This window comes from Phocoena sinus, chromosome 5 (assembly GCF_008692025.1).
Source record: "Phocoena sinus isolate mPhoSin1 chromosome 5, mPhoSin1.pri, whole genome shotgun sequence".
In the NCBI taxonomy this organism is placed as follows: Eukaryota; Metazoa; Chordata; class Mammalia; order Artiodactyla; family Phocoenidae; genus Phocoena; species Phocoena sinus.
The window spans coordinates 120,441,120-120,466,902 of NC_045767.1; the positions used below are offsets into that span (position 1 = coordinate 120,441,120).

Here is a 25,783-nt window from a genome sequence, read left to right on the forward strand (position 1 = left end):
TCAGCCTTAAAAAGAAATGAAATTGAGCTATTTGTAATGAGATGGATAGACCTAGAGTCTGTCATACAGAGTGAAGTAAGTCAGAAAGAAAAAGACAAATACCGTATGCTAACACATATATATGGAATTTAAGGGAAAAAAATGTCATGAAGAACCTAGGGGTAAGATAGGAATAAAGACGCAGACCTACTGGAGAACGGACTTGAGGGTATGGGGAGGGGGAGGGGTGAGTTTTGACAGGGCGAGAGAGAGTCATGGACATATACACACTAACAAACGTAGTAAGGTAGATAGCTGGGGGGAAGCAGCCGCAAGGCACAGGGATATTAGCTCGGTGCTTTGTGACAGCCTGGAAGGGTGGGATGGGGAGAGTGGGAGGGAGGGAGACGCAAGAGGGAAGACATATGGGAACATGTGTGTATGTATAGCTGATTCACTTTGTTATAAAGCAGAAACTAACACACCATTGTAAAGCAATTATACCCCAATAAAGATGTTTAAAAAAAAAAAAAAAAAAAATAGAAAAAAAAAAAAAAAAAAAAACATTTAGGTATTTCTTAAAAAGATAGGGAATAACTTACATAAATAGAACACTGCAGGCACATCTTCACTAGTGCATGAAAAAAAACTGTTGAAGAAAAAAAACTTTTTTCTGCTATTTTTGAAGGGGCACAAAATTTCAAGGTCCAGGAAGTCTGAAATCCATGGAAAGGAACAATGCTGGGAAAGATGACTCAGCAGAGGGATCAATACTGCCAGGCTCCTGGGGTCAAAAGCAACAGCAGCCTTACCTGCTGCCTCAGTTAAACTATCTACTTATGCTGCTTCTCCAGAGCAGAGGAGGGAACAGGGAGAGCACTTCCCCAGGAGCAGGTCCACAGACCCAAGCAGTTCTGCAGCAAGAGGCAACAGGTGAGACTAAAACTAATTCTCTGGTCATCAGAGAGAATGAAGATGATGCCATTAGATTGAACCAGTCAACTCAGCACCAGCATGCTGGAAACATAAAACCACAAGGGGAAATCCATAGATTTTGAAGATACTGGGTGGGAAAGAAGCACATCTCAAATATGACCTGGTGACTGGCAAGGATAGTCTTGTAAATTTCTAGATTTTTATACAATGGCCGCGAAGTCTCAAAATATCACTTCCGGAGAAAGGAGGTCGTATCCTTAAGTGGACTCTACTTACCCACTAATTCAAAGACTTCTCAGAAATGTTCAAAGGTTGTGCTTTCAGACAATTGGCATAGACTGAACGTTATCCTGGCAAATCTGAAACATGATTTTCACTCATTTGGATACAAATAATCTTTCCTGTGGTGCTTGGAAATTGGGACTTGGATTCAGACTATACTAAGATCTAGGTTCTGAGAACACAAGGTTTTGACTGGGATGACTATTTTTGGTCCAGGGATTTGTTTATTTCAATTTTTTAATGTGTAGGTCTGATGCTAAAATAATCTTATATGACCTTTCAACTCTTAGGACTGTTTAAAAAGTGGGGTACCGGGCTTCCCTGGTGGCGCATTGGTTGAGAGTCCGCCTGCCGATGCAGGGGATGTGGGTTCGTGCCCCGGCCCGGGAGGATCCCACGTGCCGCGGAGCGGCTGGGCCCGTGAGCCATGACCACTGAGCCTGCGTGCCCAGAGCCTGTGCTCCGCAACGGGAGAGGCCACAACAGTGAGAGGCCCGCGTACCACCAAAAAAAAAAAAAAAAAGTGGGGTACCCAAGAGAGATTTGGAATTGAAATAATTTAACTGCAGAGGGTCTGAAAGAATTGTATACATGTCAGTAAAAGCCCACAGTTCTGTTACTGAAAGAACCCTCATCCTACTCAGCCATCTGAGTGAGCTATCTCTGCTTAGAGGGCAGTGGGGTTTAAGTTTTGGATTTTGATTTCTCTGCAATTTAATAATGGAAAGGTTTTATACTGTTCAAATTTTACTCTTGCAGATATTTTTGAAAGCAGCTATTTAGACTCATTGCATAATTCCTCGTGAGCAATTTTTAGTTCCAGAGGGTTTTTTTTTTTTCTTTTTTTGCTTTGACTTTCCCTACTTGAGAACAGTTCTAATTTCCATTTTATAGTCTCTTCTGTTTATTTCTGTCTCTTCCATTATTTCTGACTCAATAGGAGCCACTGGTTCTGCTTGTTTGGCCTGATCTCCCTTCCTCAAGTAGGTTGTAATTGTTCTTTGCCTGATCCGCTATCTCAGTTGCCTCAAACCTGTACAGTTTCATTTCCTGGGGTCTTTAAGGGAGTGTCAAAGAAGTTTTTGTTCCTCTGGAACTGATAACATAATAAAATGGCAATTCTCCTGTTTGGGGATGGGGTCTGGAGGTGAGGGAATTAAGCTTTCCCAAACTGCACAGAATGTTCTGCTTCTCCCAGGGCTGCTGGTATCATCAGGATCAGGCGATTCTCTTCCAAAATATGCCTCCCAGTAAGCAGACAAGTGCAGCTCCTGTTACATTAACCTACTGGCATCCCCCTGAAGGACCCTCTCATGCAGCTCTCAAGGTCGTCCTGTATCTTTTGCTCTTCCTGGTCAAGCACACCATAGACACCGAGGACCAGCATCTTTTTATTGTCTGGAGATCAGGAAGCCCCAGTTTTGGTCAAGCTCTAGCAGTAGGCTTATTTTAGTGGCTCAGTCCAATGAAAACTTAGAAGGAAGAAATGTTGGCAACATGTGTTCATACAGTCACCTCCTGAGAAATCCACTCCCTCTAACATTATACTTTTATTCCCCAAAGGACCAGCTCTTCTAGCTCTATGATAGTTCCACTTCATAATGTAGGCCTTTGATACATGTTTTATAATTTAAAAATCAGTGGCCATAAAAAATAAGTATTTTCAAATTCTATTCAAGAATGTATTTCCTTTTATGAAAATAAAATCCTTGATCTGGTTAATATGAATCCAACTTTCTTTTAAATAGCTTGATATATATAGCAATTGTAAATCTGTTTGTAACACATCAAGTAACATTTAATAAAATGATGCTTTCATATATGTTTAAATACTTTATTATTCAACAAATATGTATCAAATGCCTATTACCAGATATTGTTCTGGGTTCTGAGGACACTGCCGTGAACAGAGTAGACAAAAATGCCTCTATGTTGTAGCTTCTAGTGTTAGTTACATTCTAGTGAAATGCAGTATCCATTAAAATAATGCAGTCACTTAAATAACAAGGTGTCTTTACTGACCTCACATGGAATCTCAGCGGGAAGCACCACTGCCTGTGATATGGTGCTTCTTGAAGCTTCTGATAATTCTTCAATTTCCTTTCTCTCACTTATTTGCCCAGAATGTTCCACTCTTAGGTCTGTTGGAATAATGACCTCAAGGTAGTCCTCAGAACCTAGAGGAAAGTTCATGAATGTAGATTACAATATAGCTAAGGCCATATTATTTCCTCCATTGCTATAAAAACTAATTGCTAAACGATTTATTTATAATTGCTAAACAATTAATATGTGGGACAACCAAACTGAGTTTAAGACAGCTAAAGTAAATGAACCAATGTTAATAATTAAAATAATGCTTCATAATTTAACTAGTATTATAACCATAAGCTACTAAACTAAATCAAATACTAGTTAAGTATTTTCCCCCAAAAAATCCAACCACCATTTAATATTGTCTCTTAATATTAAAACAATAAATCTGAAAAACATGAAGCTATTTCTTTTCAATGCCTATAATTAAGGAAATTTATTCATTTTAAATCAGAACAATTATTTACCCTTCACATATAGTTCTAATTTTAAAAACAAAAAGCATAACTAGGAGACAATCACTAAATAAACTAGTATTTCTATGAAACACTAGTTTAATAGTGAAATATTAGCGTTCATCAAAATGTTAATGTGTTCTGTGAAAAAAGTGTCCTGAATTAAATAAGTTGGGTTTCTTTATGGCAGTATTACTAAGAACACTAAAATATGCTAATGTGAATTTTGAATCTCAAAGAAGGGAAAAGAGTATTTGATTTTTAAAACATTTAACATTTATCAACTTAGCATCGTCTCAATCATTAAGACACTTTTCTCTATTGAAGAAGAGCTGTGTTAAGAGAGATGGATAATACTTTTATTACTCAATGTTTCAAAGCCCAGAGCATTTTATTAGGACACAGAGCCAATATGACTGGAACCAAGGCGCTCACCACTAGAGACTCTCACAACTGTCATCTTAGGCCAACCTCAAATGTATCTCTCAAATCCTCAAAGAAGGGAATTGGAGAAAAGGAAAACAGCTCCTGACAGCTAGATACTGGCCTGATACTGTGTGAAGGCCTTGGCGTTGCTAGGAGGTGGCCTCCTGTTCTCCTACGGAACATCAACAATTTTGCAGAACATCCCCATTGGACAAGGCCACCTGTCACCATGATGGATTAAGTCAGAGATCAGACCACTTTGTAATCATGTCTGAATCCGGGCAAAAACATGAACACTGTCCAAACCACAAAATAACCAAACATCCTGAATCCTGGCTCCTGTGAGCGATGTTGCTTCTTTACCAATTCCAGCCTCAGCCTCTTTTCACTTCTCTCACCTTCCAGGTAGGGTAACGAGTTCCTCCCAGTTTGCTTGGGATATTTTTGGTTTGGGCACTGAAAACGCTGTGTCCCAGAAACCCCCTCAGTTTCAAGTATACTGGTATAGCTGGTTACCCTGCTTCTCAATAAGCTGTTAATACACGAAACCATAAAATTACGTGTGCTTTTTGACAGCAAGCAAACTATAGCAAAGCCCTGCTTCCAGGAACCCTTCCTCAAATCATTTAATGCAACCCTAAATCCTACAGTGAGTCTTTTCTTAATACAGTCTTCCTGAGGTGTCCCATCGTTCTCCATGGTGGCCTTCTCTTCATTGCCAACTAGCAAAAAAAAAAATAGTTCAAGGACAGGTGTGTCCTACTGGTCTTTGGCAAAAGGGAATTGACAGGATAAAAAGGAAGAAGAGTCAAAGGCAATATAGATGAAGTTGGCTAGAATTCTGGTTTCATTGCATCCAGAAAGTGAAGTCAGCAGTTTCATACAGGTAATTCTAACAGAAAAGCAGAGTAACAAAAGTGATGTCCTCTGGAGAGGAGCTGTCTCCATGCCACATCTAAGAAGGAGAGAGTTTTGTTTTGGGTTTTTTTTTTCTGTCTTACGAAAGTTACAGAATAAAAGTACAAAAGCACCTGGGATTTCCAGATTCTCCCAGTACTAGTCTTGCTTGAAATGAAATGAAAAACAGCCTTTATTTCTCTAACAATTTTAAACACTTCCATAAGCAGTCTCATTCTCTCTCTCTCTCTTTTTCTCTCATACACACACACACACACACACACACACACACACACATATACCAAATTAGTGAAAGGTTGTATAGAACTGGCTCAATCACTTTGTGAACTGAAGAAAGAACAAGGAAACTGATTTCATTTTATATATCTTAAAAGGTAAGTTGTTCCACTGCAGGAGTATCTAGGATGTTTTCTGCTAATTCATCTGTGGTATTAGGTTAAGAAGAGCTATTTTCTTTACCCTGAGAACATAATTACGGACGTACCAAAGATTTACCTCTATGAATGTTCACAGAAGCACTGTTTATAATGCAGAAAACTGGGAGCAGTTGAAGCAATAAGGGACCAGATGAAAAATGTGTAATGTGATAAAAGACACTGTCACTAATTAAAATTCCATCAAACAATATTTAACAACAAGGAACAAGTTTATGATATAAGTGAAAAAAAATCAAGTTACAAAACTGTCAATTTTGTAGGTTCCCATTTTAGTAAAATAAGAAGTATAGGACTTCCTGCAGGTTCCATATTTAAGGAGCTTTGGAAGTTGCCCCTCCAACCTAACAAACAAAAAGTTGAACAGACTAAAACATCAATAACTTTTCTTGGATTCTTAAGAGAGGCGTGGCTGGAGAGACAGGCAGGTGGATAGAGAGTCTCAGCTTTACCAGAGCAGAAACTCAGGAGTGGAAACGGCCCCAGCAGCCAGAACCAGGGTAGAGAAACCTGAACCGTAATTGACGAATTGCTGGACACTCAATGAGGACAAGTCTGAGAGTTAAAAACTCCAGGGGAATTCAGCCAAAAGGTGGGGGGAACACAGTATTTTGAAATTTACCTCTAGGAGCTTGATAAGATTCCCACAGCAAATACTGGGGAACATGCCCTCCTGCTTCAATGGATCCGGAAACATCTTTAAATACTCCAGGACACTCTGTTCTTAACAAGGCCTGCCCTGGTTGGAAACTAGTTCATCAGAGCCAAATCTACTGGGGTATTACCACATTCTAATCGACCAGAGGAAGAGAAATACCCAACTGCAGCCCACTGGAATAATCCTCTCTCACCTAAAGGGGAGGAAAAAAACTGAGGAACTCTTGTGAGGTCCACAGTCCAGAGGCATAGGCTCACTAAAGGACTGAAACCCAATCACAGAACTCTAGAAAGCCTCCTCTCCGCCACACCACATTACTAAAGGCTTATTTACAGCAGTTCTTTTTATAGAGTATATTATTGTCTAGTTATCAAGAAAAATTACAAGGCATACCAAAAGGTAGAAAATACAAATTGAAGAGACCAGAGAAAGCACTAGAATCAGACATGGCAGGGATGTTGGAATTATCGGACTGGGAATTTAAACCAACTCTGATTAGAATGCTAAGGGCTATAATGTGGCATGGACATATATACACTACCAAATGTAAAATAGATAGCTAGTGGGAAGCAGCCGCATAGCACAGGGAGATCAGGTCGGTGCTTTGTGTCCACCTAGAGGGATGGGATAGGGAGGGTGGGAGGGAGATGCAAGAGGGAGGAGATATGGGGATATATGTTTATGTATAGCTGATTCACTTTGTTACACAGCAGAAACTAACACACCATTGTAAAGCAATTATACTCCAATAAAGATGTTTAAAAAAAAAAATTAGGGCTTCCCTGGTGGTGCAGTGGTTGGGAGTCTGTCTGCCGATGCAGGGGACACGGGTTCGTGCCCCGGTCTGGGAAGATCCCATATGCCGCAGAGCAGCTGGGCCCGTGAGCCATGGCTGCTGAGCCTGTGCGTCTGGAGCCTGTGCTCCACAACGGGAGAGGCCACAACAGTGAGAGGCCTGCGTACCGCAAATAATAATAATAATAAAAATAAATTAAAAATTAGACAGAATGCAAGAACAGATAGGCAATGTAAGCACAGAGATGGAAATCCTAAGAAGAGCCATAAGAAAGTGCTAGAGATTAAAAACACTGTAACAGAAATAGAGAATGTCTTTGATGGATTTATTAGTAAAGACTGGACATAACTGAGAAAAGAATCTCTGAGCTAGAGGATATATCAATAGAATCCTTGAAAACTGAAGAGCAAAGAGAACAAAGACTAAAAAAAAAATTGATAGAACATCCAAGGACTGTGGGACAACTGTGAAAAGCGTAACATATGCATAATGGGAATACCAGAAGTAGAAGAAAGAGAGAAAGGAACAGAAGAAGTATTTCAAAAAATAATGACTGAGAATTTCCCCAAATTAATGTCAGACACTAAATCACAGATCCAGGAAGTTCAGAGAACACCAACTAGGAAAATCCCCCCCAAAAATGGGATATACCTAGGGATATCATCTTCAAACTGCAGAAAATCAAAAAAAAAACAAAATTTGAGAAAAAGCTAGAGGAAAAAAATCCTTACCTATAGAGGAACAAAGATAAGAATTATATCTGACTTATCCTCAGAAACCATGCAAGCAAGAGAGTGGAGTGAAATACTTAAAAGTATAAGAGAAATAAACCACCCACCCAGAATTCTGCACCCTGTGAAATTATCTTTTAAAGCTGAAGGAAAAATAGAGCTTTTCTCAGACAAACAAATATTGAGATAATTTATTATCAGTGGACCTGCCTGAAAGAAAAAAGAAGTTCTTTAGTGAGAAGAAAAATAATATAGATCAGAAATTCAGATCTGCATAATGAAGGGAGAGCACTGAAGAAGGAATAACTGAAGGTGAAATAAATATTTTTCTTATTTGTGATTGATCTAGAAGATAACAGTTTGTTCACGATAATAACAGCAACAATATATCCAATAATGTATGCTTATGTACATATCTTATATAAATATTTACATATATATGCTTGTGTATGTTTATATATAAATAAAATAAATGAAAGCAAAGATATAAAGTATAGAAAGGAAGAATTAGAATCATTTTATTATTATAAGGTAATAATACTACCTATGAAGTGATACAGTGTTACTTGAAAGTAGACTTGCGTTAGCTGTAAATGCGTATTGCAAACTCTAGGATAAACCCTAAAAAAAATTATTTTTTAAGTATAACCGATATGCTAAAAAAGTAGAAAAATGGAATCATATAAAATGCTCAATTAAAATCACAAATGGCAGAAAAAGAGAAGACAAAAATAGGAATAAAGAACAAGGGGAGCAAAACAGAAAACTTACTAATGAATATGGTAGATATTCATCCAACTATATCAGTAATCATTTTGAATGTCAAGGTCTAAATGCACCAATTAAAAAACAGAGATTATCACAGTGGATCAAATAACAAGACCCACCTATATGTTGTTTACAAGAAACCCACTTTAAATATAGAAATATATAATGATTAAAAGTAAATGGATGGAAAAATACACCATGCTAATACTAAACAAAGGAAAGCAACAGTAGCTATATTAATTTCAGACAGAGCAGACTTTAAAGTAAGAAAAGTTATCAGGGACAAAGAAGGACATTACATAATGATAAAGGGGTGAATTCTCCAAGAAGACATGACAATTCTTAATGTGCGTACACCTAGCCACAGAGTGTGAAACTATGCGATGCAAAAACTAACAGAACTTCAAAAATAAATAGATGAATCCACTATTACAGTTAGAAACCTCAACACCTCTGTTTCAGAAATGGACAGAAAGAGCAGGCAGAAAATCAATAAGGACGTAATTGAACTCAACAACACCATTAATAAACTGCATATAATTGACATTTATAGACTGCTTCATCCAACAAAAACAGGATATACATTTTTTTGCAAGCTCACATGGAACATTCACTAAGATAGAACTCATTCTGAGCCATAAAACACACCTTAACAAGTTTAAAAGAATAGAAATTGAACAATGTCTGCTCTCAGACCACAATAAAATTAAACTAGAAATCAATAACAGAAAGATAACTGAGAAATCCCCAAATATATGGAGATTAAACAACATACTTCTAAATAATACATGGGTCAAAGTAGAAATCTCAAAAGAAATTAAAAAAATATTTTGAACTGAATGAAAATAAAAATATAACAGCAAAATGTGTGAGATGCAGCAAAAGCAGTGCTTAGAGGGAAACTGTTAGCATTGAGTGCATGTATTAGAAAAGAAGCAAGATCTAAAACCAAATTTAAGTTTCCACCTTAGGTAACTAAAAATGAAGAGCCAATTAAATTCAAAGTAAGCAGAAGAAAAGAAATAAGAATTAGAACAGAAATCAATGAAATTGAAAATTGGAGAAAAAAGAAAAAAAACAATGAAACCAAAAGTTGGTTCTCCAAAATGATCAGTAAAATTCATAAGCCTCTAGCCAAGCTAACAGAAGGGGAAGAGAGAGAAAGGGAGAGAGACAGAGAGCAAGCGAGCGTGTGAACAAGCGGAAGACACAAATTAATAACATGAGAAATGAAAGAGGGGGACATCACTCTAGAGATCTAGATCCCATGGATGTTAAATGGATAATAAAGGAATACTATGAACAAGCCAATGCCACAAATTTGATAACCTAAATAAAAGGGACCAATTCCTTGAAAGACACAATCTGCCAAAACTCACACAGGAAGAAATAGACAATATGAATAGGCCTAAAGCCTATTTCTATTAAAGATTGAATCAAGAATTAATAACCTTCCAAAATAGAAAGCACCAGACTCAGATGGGTTCACTGGTGAATTATACCAAACATTTAAGGAAGAAATTATACCAATTCTCTATAATCTCTTTCAGAGGATAGAAGCAGAGGGAATACTTCCTAACTCATTCTATGAGGCCAGCGTTACCCTTATACCAAATCCAGACAAAGACATTACAAGAAAACTACAGAACAGTATCACTCATAAAAATAGATGCAAAAATCCTCACAAAATATTAGCAAATCAAAGCCAAAAAAGAATAAAAACAATAATATCATCATATCAATAGATGCAGAAAAAGCATTTGACAAAATCCAACACAAAGTCATAATAAAAACTCTTAGTAAACGAGGAATAAAGGGGAATTTTCTCAGCTTGATAAACACTATCTACCAAAACCCTTCAGCTAACATCATTCTTAATGTGAAAAACTTAAAGCTTTCCCACTAGGATCATGTTCAAGGCGAGGATGTAACTCTTACCATCCCTTTTCATTATCATACTGGAAGTCCTTATTAATGCAATTAAGGCAAGAAAAAGAAAAGTTACACATAGTGGAGGAAGAAATAAACCTGACTTTGTTGGGATGATGTGACTGTCTAGTAAATCCAAAGGCATCAACAAAGAAATTCCTGGAAGTGACTATAGCTAAATTGCAGGATATAAGGTGAATATACAAAAGGCAACTGCTTTCCTATATACTAACAATAAATACATGGAATTGGGAATTAAAAATGGAATTCCATTTACAATAGTACCCCCTCAAAATGAAATACTTAGGTATAAATCTAACAAAGTATGTACAATATCTATATGATGAAAACCACAAAACTCTGGTAAACAAAATCAAATAAGAACTAAATAAATGGAAAGATATTCTATGTTCATGGATAGAAAAACTCAATAGTGTCAGGAAGTCTGTTCTTCCCAACTTGAGCTATAGATTCAATGCAATCACAATCAAAATCTCAGCAAGTTACTTTACAGATATGGACAAACTGATTCTATAGTTTATATTGAGAGGCAAGAGACCCACAGTAGGCAGCTTAATATTAAAGGTGAAGAACTAAGTTGGAGGACTGACACTACCCTACTTTAATACCTACTATAAAGCTGCAGTAATCACGATAGTGAGGTCTTGGCAAAAGAATAATCAAATAGGTCAATGGAAGAGAATAAGAGCCAAGAAACAGAATCACATAAACATAGTTAATTAATCTTTGACCAAGGAGCAAAAACAATACAATGGGGCAAAAACAGTCTCTTCAACAAATGGTGATGGAACAACTAAACATTCACATGCAAAAAATGCATCCAGATACCTTACAACCACCACAAAACCTTACAACCATCACAAAAATTAACTGAAAATGGATCATAGTCCTAAATGTATAATATGAAACTATAAAACTCCTAGAAGATAATGTAAGGGAAAAACATAGATGACCTTGGGTATGATGATACATTATTAGACACAACACCAAAGTAATGATCCATGAAAGAAATAACTGATAAGCTGGACTTCATTAAAATCAAAAACTTACGTATGCAAAAGACAATATCTAGAGAATTAGAAGATAAGCCATAGATTGGGAGAAAATATATGCAAAAGACACTTTTAGTAAAGGACTGTTTTCTAACATTTATAAAGAACTCAAACTCAACAATAAGAAAATGACCAAATCAATTTAAAAGTCAGCCAAAGTTCTTAACAAATACCTCACCAAAGAAGATATACAGGTAGCAAACAGGTATATGAAAAGACGCTCCACATTGTATGTTATCAGGGAAATGCAAATTAAAACAACAATGAAATAGCACTACACAACTATCAGAATGGCCAAAATCTGGAACACTGACAATACCGAATGTTACCAAGGATGTGGAGCAACAAGAACTCTCATCAATTACTGGTGGAAACACAAATGGTACAGCTATTTTGGAAGACAGTTTAGTGGTTTCTGACAAAACTAAACATACTCTTAACATTCAATCCAACAAATGCACTCCTTGGTATTTATCCAAATGAGCTGAAAACTTATGTCCACACAAGAGTCTACACATAGATATTTAGAGCAGCTTTACTCATAATTCATAAAAACTTGGGAGCAATCAAGATGTCCTTCAGCAGGTGAATGAACAAACTGTGGTACATCTATACAATGAAATATTATTCAGCACTAAAATGCAATAAGATATTAAACAATGAAAAGACATGGAAAAAACTTAAATGCATATTACTAAGTGAAAGAAGCCAATCTGAAAAGGCTACACATTGTATGATTCCAACTATATGACATTCTGGAAAAGGCAAAACTGTAGACACAGTGCAAAGATCTGGTGTAGCTGGGGTCTGGGGTGGAAGGGGGATGGATGGAAAGGCAGAGCACAGATAATTTGGGGGGCAGTGAAAATACTCTGTATGATACCATTAATGATGGGTACATGTCATTATACATTTGTCCAAACCCATAGATTATACAATAGCAAGAGTGTACCCTAAGGTAAACTATGAACTTTGTGGCATTATGATGTGTCAAAGTAGGTTCATCCTACTTTTTTTTTTAAACGGTAAAAAAAAAAAAATGTACCATTGTGATGAGTGATGTTGATAGTTGGGGTGGCTACACATACTGTTGGGGGCGGGAGGGAGGGAGTGTACGGGAAATCTCTGTTATCTCCCTCTCAGTTTTGCTGTTAACCTAAAACTGCTCTAAAAAACAGTCTTTTAAAAAGTATACATATACAGAACTATGTGGTAGAAATTCAAGACACATTACTGAATGCATAAGAACAGACTAGCTATATAAACCCAAAATAGCAAGAGTGGTTATTTCTGGCTGGTGGAGTTATGAGTAATTTTATTATACCTATATGTGTTACTAATAATATCAGTTATTGTTAATATATAATATACATAATATTTATTCTGGTTTTCTATAATGAAAATATATTTGTTTTACAGATTGAACTATATACATTTCTCAAATAGAGGAATGAATTGATCAAGTTTACAGACTGAGCACATGTGTCTTTACCCCTCCTCTACAACATGCAAATGAAATTACAGAAAAGATTATTTTCTTTATGTATCATGATGTAAAAATTGTTAGGAAGCACTGCTCTGCAGATAATATGTGAAATAAACCAGCTTATCACAAATCACCTCATGTTCAGGTGATCTAAGCAATCTCCAAAAATATCACCCAGAATAAAGGTGTTTCTCCTCTTGTAAAGTAAATATAAAAAAAATCATAGATATCCTAAGGCAAGATAATTTTTTGTAATTTTCTTAGCAACCAATCAAATTACATTGTAAGCTGAGTAAAATAATAAAATAGTTAAGCATTAGAAAATAAATTTTCCTTTATGAATTAAGTTGCAAAATCTGTTATATGTTTAATTTTTAAAGCATTGCACATGCTTTTCAAAATCAAAACTTTTTAATACTGTTTTTCCAAAAATATATAATTTTAGTGTAGATTTTTTTACACTTTGTTTTTATTTGTTTTTCAACTGAGTAAATCCTCATTTGGCATGAGAACAGGTTTTCTGATAATTAACAAAACTAGGTGAAGACTGAAAAAAGGTAGAATCTTTTATTGCTATCACACTTGAACTGCTTTCATTAGTGATTTGATGAAAAAAGAAGTTATTCCTCAATGCCCAATGACCCTTCAAACCTATCAATAGTTAATAGACAAAGCAGGTTTCAGCTTTCATCATAAATGAATTGGAAACAGAGAGAGATAGACAAACAATAATCTAGAAGATACATGTCTCCTGCTAAAAAAGAAACTTCCTGTCTTCTCATGCAACCTTAGAAAAAGTACTGTGCATTTTAAGCTTCCATCTCCTCAATTATTTAATGGGGTAAATATGACTTCCTTGTTGGATTGTTTTGATTACATTTAATAATATGTATAACGTGTCAGGCCTAGGATAGGCACTCAATATTAGTTTCCTTCTCTTTTCTAATTTCTGATATCAAATTGAATAAAAGCAATGTTTTTTTATTTTCAAAAGATCACAAATCCATCTTTCTCAGTTTGTATAGCCAACTATGATTCAGAAAGGACTGCAACATACCCCTGGAATTTCAACACTGAACATCTTTGATTTTTCAAATTTATAATTTAGTACATGATTCTATAATCACAATGTAGCTGATTTTATTAAGTATGCTTAAGGTAGTACAGATTCTAGCATGCTTTCTTGGAGTTTTAATGTCATACCAAAGACTACAGCACTCTGAACCACTCAGGTAAGTTAAACATGTATTTATCCAAGAGGTAAAGAAAACAAATAAACTGTACAAAAAGATGTAATTTTTACCAACCGTTTAGTCTAGTCCTCAACTTTCTTAAACAACCTTTGTTGTCTGTGGTACATTATAAGGAGCACAAAATAAGGCTATGTCCAAAGAAAAATAATAATGGTCATAATAAAACTTCTTACCTAACAAATATATATAAAAATGAACATACTCAATATAGCCAAGCAAATGTTGCTTTCCAATAATAAGATAAATCCTCTTTGTTTGAAACACCCACATTCATCCTGGCACTGTAACTGCACAAACTCTACCAGCTAAAGTTCTCTCAAATGTTAGCATCAATGTATATTTATATTTTACTCTTGGTACTTTAGTCTTTTAATTTTAGTTCATAACATGCAGGAATAGTTCCAAGGCAGAGTATATGTAAGGGGATGCTATTTTTGGTGGGCTGTGTGTTCCATTTTTACCTGCATTTCCATTTCCATTCTGTTTATTATATTTTCTCCTTTTTCCTACCTTTTCCCCTTCTATTCCATCACCCATTACCCACTCTTCAAGCTACCTTTTCCTACCAACCTCTTAGTCAGACCTGCTACACAGAAATGGTACTATATCTTGCAACTCAAGTTGTCTTCAGACCAGCAGCTTATTAGAAATGCACACTCCTAGCCACCACGCTAGACCCGCTGAATCAGAATCTGCTTTTTAAAAGGATCCCAAGTGATTCGAAGACATGCTGAAGTTTGAGAAGCAGTGTGCAGTAACAATGTGTACCTTGATGTGATTAACTTTCCATAACATTATCACAGCATAAGTCATTAACTGAAAGCATATCATGTAAATATTTATCTATTTCCTTGTTTCTTGTCCATCCATCTAGAATGCAAGTTTTTGAGGTCAAGTAATTAGTTCTTTTTTCCCCCTCTATCTCTGATGCATACAACAGGGCTTTTAACATAGTAGATGCTCAATATTTACGTGAGTACACATAATAATATGTTGTGTATTCATATACATCTCAGATGTAAATGTTTGTTGCCTGACTTAAGGATTGAATAAATCCATACCCAGCTTCTTTTTTTTGGCGGGGGCAGGAGTGGCTTGTATCTGAAGGACAGTAATTTGTTCTATCTACCACAGTCTTTGCCTGACTGTCTTAAGGAAGTACCTCTGTACTTCAATCAGTATAACCCTAAAGACAGAACAAAGAACAAAGCTAGAGAAAATCACCAAAGATTAGAAAGCACGAAGCTTGCCACTTGCTCTCCTACACATTTTCATTGTTTACTTTTTCTGAGAGTTGCTAAGGCAATATTAGCGTTACCTATGCCATCAACAGTTATCTCCTGCAACTGCATACACAAAGCACTTAGAGGAAAGAACTGAAATGTCACTCAATGAAACAAACCCTAATTACGTCCCCTCTGAAGAAGTTCAAGATGTATCGATGATAATCACTTTCAACAGATTATCCAGAATGAAATAAAATCAATATCTATTGAATAAAATTGCAAACAAAAACTGACCATCAGACTTTTGATTACCCCTTTAATGAAAGACACTAAAGTTTTGAATCCGTTCCGGTTGCTGTATTTTTAAAGTCTAGGCTACAAGCAAAAATTTGTGTATGAATTGATCATTCCAAGTTTGAGTGCTAAATTATTCATGGGACCTATAATTCAGGGGTAGGGAAATTACTTTTGTGGCCTTATAAAATATTCCATTGAAATACCTAGAGCATGATAATGTACACTCAACCCAGCTAAACTCAGCAAGTTACAAGTGCCTTTTTGTGAATCTTTTCATACAATTAAGAAAAAGCATAGATTAATTTGAATAGAGATTCATGAAATGTATGGTTTGAGCAGTGTTCCAGATGAATGAGACAATTTTTGTTATAATGTTAGCTGAATAAAAAAGCATATATATGTACATGTGTGTAGATATATGCACATATATATGTATCATACATATATGTAAGTCATATGTATCTATAAATATACTGGTATATATGTATATATAATGGGATAAAAAAACTACTATTATTGTTAACAGTGATTATTTCTGAGAGGTAGGAATAAAAGTCATTTACAACATTTTTTCCTTCATTTTTTATAATATAAACTAAACTTTTAACAACCCATAAATATTACTTTTCCAATCAGACAAAAATGAACATCAACAAAAAATTATTCATCATTTTCAGTGGGTGAGAGGATAGCAGCAATTCCATTTTTCATAATCAAATTTATGTATTTATACATAAGTAATAAATATTCATTATAATTTAGAACACATAAAGAAAAAGAAAAAAATAAAATCACCTATAGTATTACTTCCTAGAGATAACCCTAGCTAACTTTTTGACATAACTTATAGTCTTTGTTTGAAGAATACAAATGCGTATTTTTGAAAAAAACTAAAATGGGATAATCTTATATGTATTTATACTATTCGGTGCAATAATAATGCTTTATATTCTAATGGCTATTTGCAATCAAGATTTTCAGATACACTGTATTTTACTTTGAATACACACTTAAAATTATAATCCCTTTTCAAAGCTGGATTACTGAATTTCTGTCAACCATTTAAAATCATTTGCAGATAGTTTTAAAATTCTGTGAGTCGGTTCTATTCCTCCCCCATAAATTGCTTAGCCAAATAGAATCTTCTATTCCTCTTCTAATGTGTTTCAAAGCTGTGAAGACAATACATTACTTTTTATCTAACAAGGTTAAAAAAATTAAATGTAGATACAGTTAACCAATGAATAACATAGTAGAAGCCTAAGTAGTAAATTCAACAGCAAAATTTTAAATTTTGCAAAGTAAATGATGAGGAATTTCTGGTTCTTGGATAGAAAATAATATTTCAATATTGTTTAGAAAATGAATGGATTTTATTTTCCTCCTAAGAAGCTTTAATTTAATTAGGGAGACATTACTTTCTTTGTGTATATAAAGCTCCATTACCTAGCTAAGAACACTGACACCAACACCACAGGTTAGTTGTTAGATAAAGACCACTGTGATCAGGCATTCAGGTTGGCCTTCTCAGAAGTGGGCTTTAAATGTAAAATGGTGAAGAGGAGAGACAGAGAACATTCTAGTCATTGGAAACAATGCTCGACCAGTCTTTTCTTCAATCTCCATGAGACTGAGGAATTGACTATCTAGTTCATTGTTGAACACATGACAGGTGCTCAAAACTTATTTGTAAAATGAATGAATTAATATATTTCAATTGGAGATGCTTGAAGGAAATGTGATTGGGGAAGTGGATTAACAGTGGCAAAGTGACAACCTCTCTTTGTAAAGAAACTGTAATTGTCTTCCCTCTAAGACTCAGGGAACCATCCATATTAATGACAATTTTAAAGTTTCTGTTTTTGGTGTTCCCCTCAGTACAGGTAACTTAGACGTGGCTACAGATCCTAGTGTTTCAGGAGAATTCAGAGTGGTAAGTACAGGGAAGCAAGAACAAGGCATATGTGTCTAATCTAATCTCCTCAACGGCTCAGTGGAGAAGGGCATCAGCTAATGGAGTAGCTAGACTTGGTGAATGACTCAAGGCTGAAAGGAAAGGAGGGAAGATACTAGAAGGATGAGAGCAGGATCCCAGAATCCCTAATGAGAGACCTCTGCCCTTGGAAAGAATAAGAAAAAGAGGCTTCCTGTTTGAATTATCTAAATTTAAATAACAATAGGATAGCTTTTAAACTCCTGTGAATGAATAAGTTAATTAAATAATAAAAGCATGAAAGACTACCCTTCACTTCAAATCCCTCGCCCTTGCCACTGGACTTGAGTTTCTGTTCAATCCTCAGTGACTACATTACTTTAACAAGTGGATCTAACTCCTGACCTTTCCACTCCCAATGTAGCAGTCAGCCACAAGTTACTATCAGGAAGCTGGGAAGTTTTTAGTGATGATGTCTTCTAGTTTAGCAAATGAAAAGGGATGCTATAATCAATTCATTGGCTAAAAGGAAAAGAATTTCAAATACAGATTTGTTCTGAAATGAATACCCATGATTTTATTAACAAACTTATTAACAAACTTCCTCGGGAATATTAATTAATAACAGCTAAAACTACTGAACATTTACTAAGTGCTAAGTACTGTTGTTAGTGCTTTGCATATATTAACACACAATTGATGTGTTCTAATGTCTAAGATTCCATGAGGTAGGTGCTAATATTATCCTCATTTTATAGATTAATTCATTTATTCTTTGAATAGATATTTATGAAGCACCCACTAAGTGCCAGATGATATACAGGGAGCTGAGGTGAGCCTTCCTTCCAAGCACTTGCAAGCTAAAGGGGTGGAGGCAAAAAATACAGGTATAAATATGGAGTGTAGCAATGCTGGCAAGTGCTGGGAAGGTAATTAAAGCCAGGAAGGCTGGTAGGGAGTTCAGGGAGATAGGGAGGGAGGTGATGTTTTAAATGAGGAAAATAAGGCTCTGAGCAATAAATGAACTCTTCCAAGGCCACACAGCTAGTTATTGCTGAAGTCAAAGAGGAATAGCTAGTCAGACTTCCAAGACCCATAATCACTACACTATACTGTTTCGCCACCCACAGTTAAATCCCTGCATATGACAGTCAGTTTATCACGGGAATGATCTGATAGAATCAAAGACACACAATTTTCAGAGCTGTTAAAAACAACATATGGCCCAAAACTCCAGTGAAAATGTCTAAGGCATTAACTCTCATGATAGTGTAAGATTATACTCCATTTGACATTAAATTGATGTTCTAGTTAGGATCCTTAATTTACATAGAAAGGGCAATTTATATGTGAGTGTATATGTTTACCAGTCTTGTTGCTCACTGAACTATCTCAGAAGAATGTTTTATACTACAAAGAATTCCCAGGGGTGGTCTGTATGTTGTAGGATTGACTCTCACTGCCAGAGAAAATTACTCTTTTTATAGTGCCAAACATGTGCAATCATTATCAGTAGGTAATGATGATTCTTCTCCAAATTGGATTTGAAGGAGCAGATACAGTTCTGATTTTTTTTTTTTTCCTTCAAGTGTCTTCAAAGTCTTTACAGTCATCTAGAGTAGAACATGAACTTTGACAGCAGACTTTCTTCAGTATGTTTTTATAAAAAAATGTCCACCAGCGTTTTACACATTTTAAATAGTAATCAGCATCTTAAACTGATATCCAAGACTATTTCCATAAAATACCAAGGACCCTGTACGTGAGGATTTTAATTTCCAAATTAAATAAAATGTAAATAATTTTAGTATGTATTACAGTTTTTAGTGTCATATTTTCATGTGGCTAGACAAAATGACTTTGAAATTGCCTGCTTCCATATAAAAGCAACCTTTTAAAGAATACTTTCATTTTCTTTCACTCTCTCAGAAATAGTGTATATAAGCATAACTTTTTTTCAACTTGAATAAAAATTATAGAAACTGAGTCTGTACACCTTTGGGGCCGAAGTAGGTTTGGGTGGGGTTTTTTTTCCCCTTTTATTCAGTGAGATCTACTAATATGAGAGGACTCTGCAGTTAAGCCTAGGAAAGTTTGCCTTGGGGCTCGCCTTATTGATAGATAAGACCCTAAAAGAAGCTTCTCGGGTTGGGGTAAAAATAAGAGGTAGTATGTATTGAGTTCAGATTAAGTCTCAAGTGCCCTAGGCAGAGATTTCTACACATAATCGCATTTAATCCTCACAATTGTCCTAAAATGCATACTATTATTTTCTCATTTCACTGATAAAGAAATGGAGTTTTTAAAAAGTTAAATTGCCATAGGTCACAGAGCTGGGCTCAAATCCAGGAGTATCCAACTCCAAACCCTGTGCTCCTGCCACAGAGGTATACTTTTCACTGAAGGTAAAAGACCTTTGGCTGGTCCACAGACATCTCGCTGGTCCCCAGTCTCACACACAAAAAGTTCTAGCAAGTTTGCCTCATCAGCAGACCCACTTCTGTTAAGACTGGAGAAGAGCGCTAATGACTCACTTTGTTTGCTTCATCTGTGAGGATGCTCTACTCCCACTGTAGCCATTCCAATCTCCCAGCCCCTGAACGTAACCATCGTCTTTCAAATTCGTTCATGTATGCTCTTTTCCTTTGCCTGCTGTGCCCAGTCCCATTTCTCCTCCTAATTAATTTTCAACACTCCTATCATACAGTTGCTCCTGGTGGAAGACCTTTTCCAACTTACCTATGATCATAGCTTTTTGGATGTACTATATACTTCATTAGAAAGTGTCACATGGATTGTATTATTTACAAGTTATTTGTTTTCCTCTCTCTTTCATTAGATAGTGAGCTCTTGATAGCAGAAGCTGATGATCTTTGTTTCCACCTCAACTCTAAGCCTGCCGCAAAGTAGAAGGTCAATAAATCTCAGTTGGCTAAAACCATTATTTAGTGGAAACTGAACTAAGATAAAGAAAAAACCATGTATTCCAAAGGAAGGTAACTGTTCCTTATAGCCAATACATATATTTCAAAAGAAAATTATGCAAAGTTGAATAACGAGGAAAACTAAATTATACAGATATGGCACTAACTAGCATGGGAACTGGGGAAACATATTAGACATGGAGTATATGAATTTGGGGGGTTATGGGAGTATATGAATTTGGGGAGTCATGGAAAAAGCACTCCTAATATCTAAATGTTTCAGGACTATGGGGAAAAAAAGCATTCCTAATATCTGAATGTAACCATAAAGGAGGAAAATGATAAAATGCTTCAAATAACAACGTGAAAATATATCCTAGTGATCAAAAGGCTAATATGAAAAAAGTGTCTACATTCATGAAGATCAGAGTAATCTGGTATGACTAAAATGCTGATGAAGAAGACACTATGGGGTATCATTTTATGTTATTAAATTAAGGTTAATATCATAGAATATTTATCATAAAAAGCACAAAATAGGGAGGTAATATTGACAAGGAAACATGAAAACAAACTCCAATAAAAGAGGCATGCATACTGGAAAGATGATAGATCAGGACAAGAGAATAATGATTTTTGGTTGCAGTACAATGCCCAAAATGAAAAAGAATATATTTTGGATAAAAAAGGAAATGTTTCAAATGGAAAACTCAGAAACTTATTTACTTTAAAAGTTTTAAGTTTTTAAGTATTGCTATACTATTCCAGAGAGGAAAACTCTGGAATTTCACTTAGCATGAGAAAGTAACGGAATGGAAAGACTGTATAATATCGTCTTCAAATAAAATATATTGCAAGTTTGTACATGTAAATTAAGACGCATGGCCTAAGATGTAAAATCTGTTCAAGTGTGACCCTCCTGTTAAATCTAGAATGTGGAAGTGTTTTATGAAAGCCTAAAATCTTTCTACAACTGAAGCTATAGATGATGAAGAAGAGGATTCACTGCCTGTGGCAGCATTATCCTCAGCAAAGCTCACTCCAATTATTGCTACCTCAGGTTTTCATCTCAGACTCTGAAATAGAAAATCCTTGACAATTTTAAGAACACACTGATTAGACTTGAGACTATGTAACCATCTAAGAAGTTAAAAATGGGCTGGTACCCCCAAAAGACCCTAAAAATAAGTTTTACAAATCAAACAGAAATTTGTTCAGTAGTTATTTAAAATTCGGTGCTGGACGTATCTGATCCACATTCCACCTCTGTCATTTCCTAGTTGCCTACCCTCCCATGTTTGTATTTTTACTTAACAATCAGAATGGTACTAGTACCCAGACCTCACTGTTTTTGTGTGGGTTAAATTAAAAATGTGCATAAAGTTCTTATAACAGTGCTTGACTCACAGAAGTCCATAACTCACAGAAATTCACTGAATATTAGAAAATAAATACTTTTAAAATGTAAGGCGTAAAGGACTGGATCAGTCATGAACAAATAATGGAAGAGAAGTAATATGCTTTCTGTGCAAGCACTAGTGCCATTGGAGAACTGGAATTCAGAGGGAAGGAGTCAGCACCCTGACTCAGCACAGATGCTCCCAGACTCCTGCCCACTTGCATACTATGGGTACTACATAAACAACGTAATGTCTCAAGGTCTCAATTATATCATCTGTCAAATAACAATGCTGGACAAGATATTGAGACCATTTTTAACTCTAGAACTAGTCTATGGTTTCTTTATAAAAGAGGATTTTTAAAATAATTCTTTATAGGAAGTACCAGAAAAATCTTCACTATAAATTTGTATCTTCTTCCATTTTTCTAATAGTTCATCTGTTTATAGCTTATTTTTGCTTCTCCCTACATCAATATTTTGCCCAATTCTGTGTAACTAAGATTATCATTACCATCTAAATCTATGCTTCCATATATTAATATTTTGTGTGATTGTTTTGAGGTATTTGGCCCATACTAGAATCTTTCATTAGAGTGTGACATTGATTTTGGCGAGATTTTCATTTTCTCATGGAACAGTTGTTAACATATCGTTCCTGAGCCAAAGGCAAAATTTGACATCCTGGCTTATCATTTCGGAGTTTTAAGAAATTTTATTCCCACATTCATTCAGCAGTATAGTCAGATACTTGCCACTTACACTTCGCCTTTTCCTCTAACGTAAACTATGATTTTGTTTTAAAGTGATTCTACATACATATTTGGCAAGTACTCTCTCAACTATTAAACAGCCTGTATTCTACATTTATAAGAATTTATCTTTGGAATGAAAATGTCAAAATGTTAACAATAAAATAGATAACTAATGAGAACCTACTGTATAGCTCAGGGAACTCAGTGCTCTGTGGTGACCTAAATGGGAAGGAAATCCAAAAAAGAGGAGATATATGTATACGTATGGCTGATTCACTTTGCTGTACAGTAGAAACTAACACAACATTGTCAAGGAACTATACTCCAATAAAAATTAATTTAAAAAAATTTTTACAATTTCAAATGCTATCTAAGTTTAAAAGCAATCAAAAAGAAAAATAAATGTCAACAGTGATTACCTCCAGGTATTGTCATTCTGAGTGACATATCTTTCTGGCTTCTTTTATATTTTCTGTACAATTTAGACGTTTTATAATGAGCATATCTTATTTTCATAATTAGAGAAAATTTTTACTTTAAAAAGTATTTTTCATTGGATTTAAAATTTCTTATCCATAATTCAAAGTTGGTTTCATATATTTGAGATCAAATAATCTATAGAATTAAATATCTGAAATCATATAGTATCTTTCTTAAGAAAGAAAGTAGGAAAAAAAATTGTATAGCTCCTTTTTCCTAACTTCTAAACATCTTTGAAAGACTAACAAACAATTACAGATTAGATATAAACCACATTTTCTCATATTTTAAAAGAATTTCAATGCGTTGTAAAGAACTTGGCCAACTGAATAAGAAAATTATTGTGTATGGTTCTAGTCATTTTGACTAATGGAACAATGATTGAGAAAATCCCCCTTGCTTAAGAAGCTCCAGACTAGAGGAAGGAATGACAATTTGTTAGGGTATTGGGTGGCATTCTAGTAGAGCCGAAAATTTAATGTTCTCATTACCATAACACTATTCAAAGAGAATTCCTGTTGAGGTACCTGAATAAAAGGAAAAGTTGAATTAACAAAAAGTTGAATAAAAGCTAAGCTTCTTCATATGGGAAGCTACTAAAGAAATTGATGAGCATTATTTATATCCCTACAAATACATTTTATAGCACTATGATACTATTAAGAATAAAAAAAAAATACAGATACAAGATGAACTTGTGTCAATTTCCACCTGCTCCCGGCATTCCTATTACAGTTCAAGAGAAAACCATAATTGCCTAGTAAATAGAACAATCATAAAAATTTAACAAATAAATATAGTTCCTGGGAACAAATGTAATTCCAACTCTGCTATTATGCAATTTGTAAATGGGGATTTAAAAAAATTCAACTCTCCCAATATTAATATATATTAATATATATTAATACACTAGTATATTAGTAGTATATTAAGAATATTAAGACACTAGTAAAAGTAATTCGAAATGTCTTATGCAAACTTAAAGTGAAAATTATATATCCTAAATATAGGAATGTAAGTGAATTCCCATTTGAGGCAACATAAAATGTCTGACTTTTTAAATCTTTACTTATTTCTCCATATAATTTAAACTGCCTATTGTGTTTCTCAGAGAAGAATTAAGAATTAAAATATATGGGCATCTTGCTCTATTCCCTATGTGAAATATAAACATGGTAAATTAGTGTTAGAGGCATCATTTTGTATCAAGCTCTTTGTTGATCGGATATGATCTTATGTTTTTTTATCTTCTAGCATAAACCTAAGTATGAATGAGGAAATGTTACTGATGTTAAGAAAATAAAATTTAAAGTGTCTGTCTAGAAAAATAATTATTGAGACTAGGAAACGTTTGGTTACTAGCTAGAGTGAGGGGTTTTTAAGTCAAACACAGCTCATCTGTAATTTCCTTCCAAATTTGATGAAGATCACTTGAGGATGGAGTTCTATGGACCTCAGAATCATAGGCTTCAGGATATTAACTGTATTGACATAGATTTCAGAGCTAGATATTTTATTCAGTGAGACACAGTGGTATTTTGCTTTTTCACGGGCTCTTTACATAGTTTCTTCCTTTTAACACTAGAGTAACATTCAGAGATGCCTTCGAATGGTGCTGTCAATGCAGCAGATGACCATTTCCCATGAGGAACGGAAACATGAAAAAGAAGACCAGCTTTTAGCAAAAATGAAGAGAAAATCATCTAAGGGTAGGTGGGATATTTTGGAGCAGCAAGGAATGACATAAGCTAGCTATTATGTGGTTGGCAGCATAATGACCCTGAGTAATACGGAAGAGCACACCTTAGTTTTGATACAAAAAGGGACACGGCAAAAATCTGGAATGGGGGCATTACACTCATAATATGAATACGGTAAAAAGCTACTCAAAATGCCATTACCAGTACAACTAAATATATCCTGACCAAATGCCTTTATCTCATTTCATTAGCAATAAATAACTTGTAATTACACTCTAGGGTCTAAGATTAATAAGCTTCTACTAACAATTTGCTGTTTGAGGTTCATTCTTCAATATGTATAAGAATGACAAAAAATGATATTTAGCAAACAAAGTAAAATATAATATAATAATGAAAAATAGAATTCAAAAAGATAAATTGATTAAACTAAAAAAGATTAACTTCTTCAAAGAGAAGTTCAATATGTATCATAAATTGAGGAAAACACTTTGAAACCTTAGTCTCTGCAGCCTCAGAGATAATTTGAGCTGCTTTATTAAATCACGCAAGTCACAGAAGCTCTTTGGGACAAAATAAAACCCTTGTGTAAAGAATCACATACCTGAACTCACATTTATAATTCAGACTTTTTGAGTGGTGTACTTTTCAAACAATCCATCATTTTAATTGGAATTCTGAAGTTATAATGAACTATTAGTTTCTTAGAAAAGGAAAAAAGCAGATATCCAATCCTTGAATCTAAAGGTTGGCAGCTAATAATTTTTCAAACTTTAATACATTCTAGAAGTACAAAAACAGTTCTACTGGCCTTTGTCCTAAACGTACTGTTATCGTTACACATTTACAGT

The 25,783-nt window shown here is 34.9% G+C and overlaps 1 protein-coding gene across 1 annotated transcript in view; it reads right to left on the reverse strand.

Annotated features, from left to right (window-relative positions):
• BANK1 (B cell scaffold protein with ankyrin repeats 1) overlaps positions 1-25,783 on the reverse strand; it is a 310,241-nt gene that overhangs the window by 216,527 nt on the left and 67,931 nt on the right. The window contains 1 exon segment of the mRNA XM_032632810.1: positions 3,220-3,374. Coding sequence (XP_032488701.1) covers positions 3,220-3,374 — 155 coding nt within the window.